Below are 4774 nucleotides of genomic sequence, written 5' to 3'. Positions count from 1 at the left end.
CAGTAATCATGTAAAGGGCATCTTTTATTGTCTTTTGTTGTATTGAGCAGAGTATCTGCTTCGGGCTCAAGTCCCGGGGGCTGTTTTACAGTCATTTTTGTCACTCTCCATTGTTATCTTCAACTTTCTTCATCTAATACTACTACTCCAAATTCTGCCCTTCAATCAATTTTGTTTCTCCTTACAGTTCTTGCGTTCTAATCTCTATCAACCTAATTAATTAAAAGTTTTTGAGCCCAATTGAAAAACTAAAAAACAATGAGAGACCAAAAAACGCGTCACCTTCTCCAAAATCATTTTCTTCTTCTTAAAACTTTACCGCTATGGACAGTGAAACCCTACAATGGCCAGCATCGCCACTGGCCATCCCACACCTCTAGAACAAGATCAAAAAATACAATTGATTTTTTTTTTTTTTTTTGTTAACAGACCGAATCAAACTGAATTTGCCTTCTAAACTGAATCGAACCAGTCAATTCGATCAATTTTCACTGGTTTTGACATTTCGATTCAGTTTTAAGCTTAACCGATAAATTTTTATGAAACTGACTCGAAGTGAATAATAAATTTGGTTCAAATTGAATAAGCCAACAACCAAATCTTTCTTGATTTAACTGACCAAACTGAATTGAAATGAGTTGGTTCTATATTCGGTTCAATTCGGTCGGTAAGTTTGCATACCCCTAACGACCATCTCGTTAGAAAATCTCAGATTTAAATATTTTTTAATTTAAAATGAAAATTAAAAAACTTTATATATACCTAGCACCCCAAAATCCAACGAAATCTTTAGATCGGAGGATAAATTTATGAATGGCTCTTCTATTGATATCAAACACATTAAAATCCTACGAAATCAGTAATTTTATAAAATTCATCCAAACCAGCAGTTTTTTAAATACTATTACATTTTGTATAAACCTTTAACAAATCGTAATTGAATACTATCAGATTTTCATGAATTTTGTAAAAGTCTGAATTGAATACCACAAAATTTTAATAAACTCTAAAAAAATCTAGATTGAATGCTATTGGAATTTTAAAATCTAACAGTCTTAATCCAATATACCTCTCTAAATAATGCCTTGGCTTCTTTTAACTTCACTGAGTGGCTATACAATTTTCCATCTTCCTTTGAGCTAAAAAGAATCATTTGATGTGGAGATTGAGACTGCTACATTTTTCTCTTCTATTTTTCCCTTATTTTTTCCATTAAAAAACCTAACATAAGCTTACCATGCAAAGAATTAAAACATTAATTCCCCACAGTAAAATGTGCAATCCATCTAAGCGAGCCAAGCTATAATGAGTTATGCTACTACATATAATACAACAATCCATAACTTCAGTCTCTGTTCTCAGTTTGTAACCCGGAATCTTCATCACTTTGGATCTCACCAGACGTTAATTTATTAGCAAGCAAACCTCGGCGACCCAAAATAACAAGATTAAGAAGCTTTCTCCGAACATCATATACTGGATCAGGATCAATTATGCGGTCCTTGAGATATGCTTCCCTCAGAAAAACAGTATGTTTCTTTCCTTTTGTAGATAAATAAAATATGCCTGGATGATCCAAGAACAAATCTCTTATGTTCAAATCAATCCCAAAACATTTCCTAAAATGGCTGATCTTCTCCACTTCCACCATCTTCTCCACCGTCAAACTCAAAAATTCATGTACAATTGCAACGGCCTGTTTCTCCAAGCCCAACAACCCTGCCTTGGATCTCTTCTCTCCCAGCTCCTCATAGGGCCCTATATATGACAATCTTTGCCATTCCTTAACTTTCGCTCTGAAGTCCTTGCTCAATCTCATTCCTGGAGGATACTGATGCTTGAAACTAAATTGGATTTCAGTTCTATCAATGCTGCAATCCTCCTTACAACACTCAGTCACCCTCCAATTCTCAACTGCCGCAGTAAAATGGTTTTTTGGAATTTCATCCACTAGTTTCAAGACATGTGTATTAGGTTCATTGCCATCACACAGTTTAAAAAGATGAGGGTTTCGGGATATCACAGAGTTCTCAAAATCATCAGGAAGCCCTAGCTCCCTCCAAACCTTGAAGATGGCACGAAGTGGCAATGATTTGGATGTGGATATTGATAAAAGCCGAACCAAACGATCAATGACAATTGGCAAGGAAGCATTAATAGCCTTCGCTTCATGGCAGGAAATTTGGAGAGCAGTATCAGTCAATTTGCAAAAGGGTTGTGACAATCTTGGGTTGTAGAAGATGTGGAAGATATGTGGATATCTGCGAATGAAAGAGGCTGCACCACGATTGAGATGAAGCTTCTGGGAGAGTCTAGAAAGGAAATCAAAGGAAACTGATGGTGGGCTGTTGTTAGGGTTTGCAAGAATGAGATCTTGAATGGCAATGACTTTGGCAAGGTTTTTATAATTCTCCATTAGTTTCTCAAATGTAGGGTCTCTAGCTCTCGATGCTACATATTGAGCTGAGGTGGTTTTCCATCGTATAGTGATAGATGCAGTAATCGGGTGCTGTATAATAGATTTAATGATTTGGAATCTCATTTTGATGAGCTAATTAGCTTTGTTTTAGCACTTTGGATCTCTCTGCAAACCTAAAACAAACATGTAAAAGGCACAAACCAGGAAAGTGTTTCCCACCCCAACCTATCCATGAGTTCAAGCAAGCCTGTAAGATGAAATGTAAGTCAGCTGCCTGATGATAGTTAAGTACAAACATGATCATAACTATAAAAGATAGCTTTACCGGTGCGATATAGATCTATTTCAGTACACACAAAGTCGCCAATAACTTATTAAATAAATAAGCATCAACATATGAAGACATAAACTGCTACTTATATGGCACAGAAAAAATAAAAAATAAAAATCAGTAGATTACATACTTTTTCCAGCTTTGAACAAAAAGCATGGTCTACATGTAAAATTTCATTATAAAATGTGAATCTAAAGCTTCAACTGCAAGGTTATGGACAAAATGTTAGGGGCATCTTTTACATGTTCTTACAGCATGATTATTAGGTAAGAAAATAATCCAATTGCAGCATACAGTCATGTAGATTTCTTATGACGAAAAAATAGGGGAACGGCAAAAAAATGACCGACAACAGCAAAACACCCACATCAAATTCTCTAAGAATCATTTTATCAAACACATGATATGTTCATCTATGTATTTCATACAGAGAGAAATATTTACTTACAGTTAAAAGAGAGGTCACGAAGAAAGCGTTAACGCTTTAGAGAAGTGAGAGCTTATAGAGATAAGAAAAGAACGACAAAATCTGTATTCGATTTTTGGTTCATCTTTCTGCCCAACGAGGCCAAAATGTAAGTTGGCGACTGTGGTATTTACTGAAGTGGAGCAAACTTTATAATCGGGTTGTTATTTTGCATGCAACATTGTTAACTTTATTTTTTTAAATGAAATCAATTATAATTTATTTTCCCAAACCTTAAAATTTTTAAAAAATAAATTTTCCCAATAAGAAACTGAATTGTTACAGATTAAAGTTATTAGAAATTAAAAGTTTTTTTTTTATTTTTTTATTATTAACTGCAGTTCTAATTATTTAGTGGTACCATCATTACTAGAGTTAAAGCAAATTTACTATAAACTAATAATACAGTATATGATTTTCGCTCTCTTGCTTCATCTTTTTGTGGATATGTTTATTGAATCTTTTGATATTTTTTAATATTTAGCTATTACAATGAGTGTTGGAAATTTCAAGTGATGCTTGGCAATTTGTAGCTTATATTTGGTTATTGATTTATTCACTAGCAGTAGTTCTAGATATCATATATTTTCCTGAAATTAATTAAAAATCTAAATATTATCAATATTTTATAACTTTAACAAATTCATAATTTGTGTTTTATATGTTTTTGAATTTGTCATGTATAACTTCACAAAAAAGTTTCCAAAAAAATTTCCATATAAGACGATAAAAAACCGTAAATTTGTGTAAACCGCACATTGGGCACGTCTACATGACTAGTGATTATAAAAGTTAAAGGTAATATTAAATTTTGGATAAATAAATGGATTATAAATGCATTCAATAAAATTTAATTTTATTCATAAACTCTTAAAATAATCATGTAAAGATCACTATTTAATCCCTCTAAATATAAAAAAAAAAAATCACTAATCAATATAATATCCAAACCTATTAATTTAATTTTGATGTTGTAGCACTCAATATGAGAAACAAATGTCCAATATTAGTTCTAATAGTTTAAAGTATGAAATGTTTAAATCACCACTTTAAATATATCAAGAAATAATGAAATCAAATATTTCATAGAATTAAATACAAACATTTCAATTTTAATATTTAAGCTCTTCCAAAACTAATAAAAACAATTACAATAAAAGTTTATAAATTGAATGAAATATATTAATACTTTTATTTTTTAGAAATTAATTATATCATGTAAAGAAATAAATTATAAATTTATAAAAATTTTACTATGAACAAAGAAAGAAATAGATAGTTTTTCATGACAATTGTATTTATTATTGCACATAAACAGTATCAATTCATCAAAATTATCAAAATATCATAGGTTGAATCTCATTGTTCAAGTAAAAGTCAAATCATCACAATAATAATAATAATAATAATAATAATAATAAAAATGTTACATCATGATTGTAAGGAAAAAAAAAAAGTTATATTATAGTGCTTCTTAATGTTGAAAAATACATATATTAGTTGGTTGGCACTCTTAACTGTATATCAATTCGCAACAATAAACTAACCATAAACA

At 31.1% G+C, this 4774-nt stretch overlaps 1 protein-coding gene across 1 annotated transcript; it reads right to left on the bottom strand.

Moving 5' to 3' along the window:
• Window positions 1-1133: 1133 nt before the first annotated feature.
• Window positions 1134-3424, bottom strand: LOC149493260 (Ubiquitin carboxyl-terminal hydrolase family protein). The gene is made up of 2 exons (XM_089726648.1): window positions 3202-3424; window positions 1134-2666 (listed from the first exon to the last, which is right to left on the bottom strand). Exon 2 carries the CDS (start codon window positions 2540-2542, stop codon window positions 1346-1348), a length of 1197 nt encoding a protein of 398 aa, XP_089582774.1. The 5' UTR covers window positions 2543-2666; window positions 3202-3424; the 3' UTR covers window positions 1134-1345.
• Between the last annotated feature and the right edge of the window lie 1350 nt (window positions 3425-4774).

This window comes from Jatropha curcas, chromosome 10 (genome assembly GCF_041381405.1).
Source record: "Jatropha curcas cultivar XTBG-Jc1 chromosome 10, XTBG_Jcur_1.0, whole genome shotgun sequence".
In the NCBI taxonomy this organism is placed as follows: Eukaryota; Viridiplantae; Streptophyta; class Magnoliopsida; order Malpighiales; family Euphorbiaceae; genus Jatropha; species Jatropha curcas.
This window is presented reverse-complemented; position numbering and strand designations above follow the sequence as displayed.

Bases quoted from the DNA above. Each gene is read 5' to 3' on its own strand.
- LOC149493260 (XM_089726648.1), bottom strand. From the start codon at position 2,542: ATGAGATTCCAAATCATTAAATCTATTATACAGCACCCGATTACTGCA.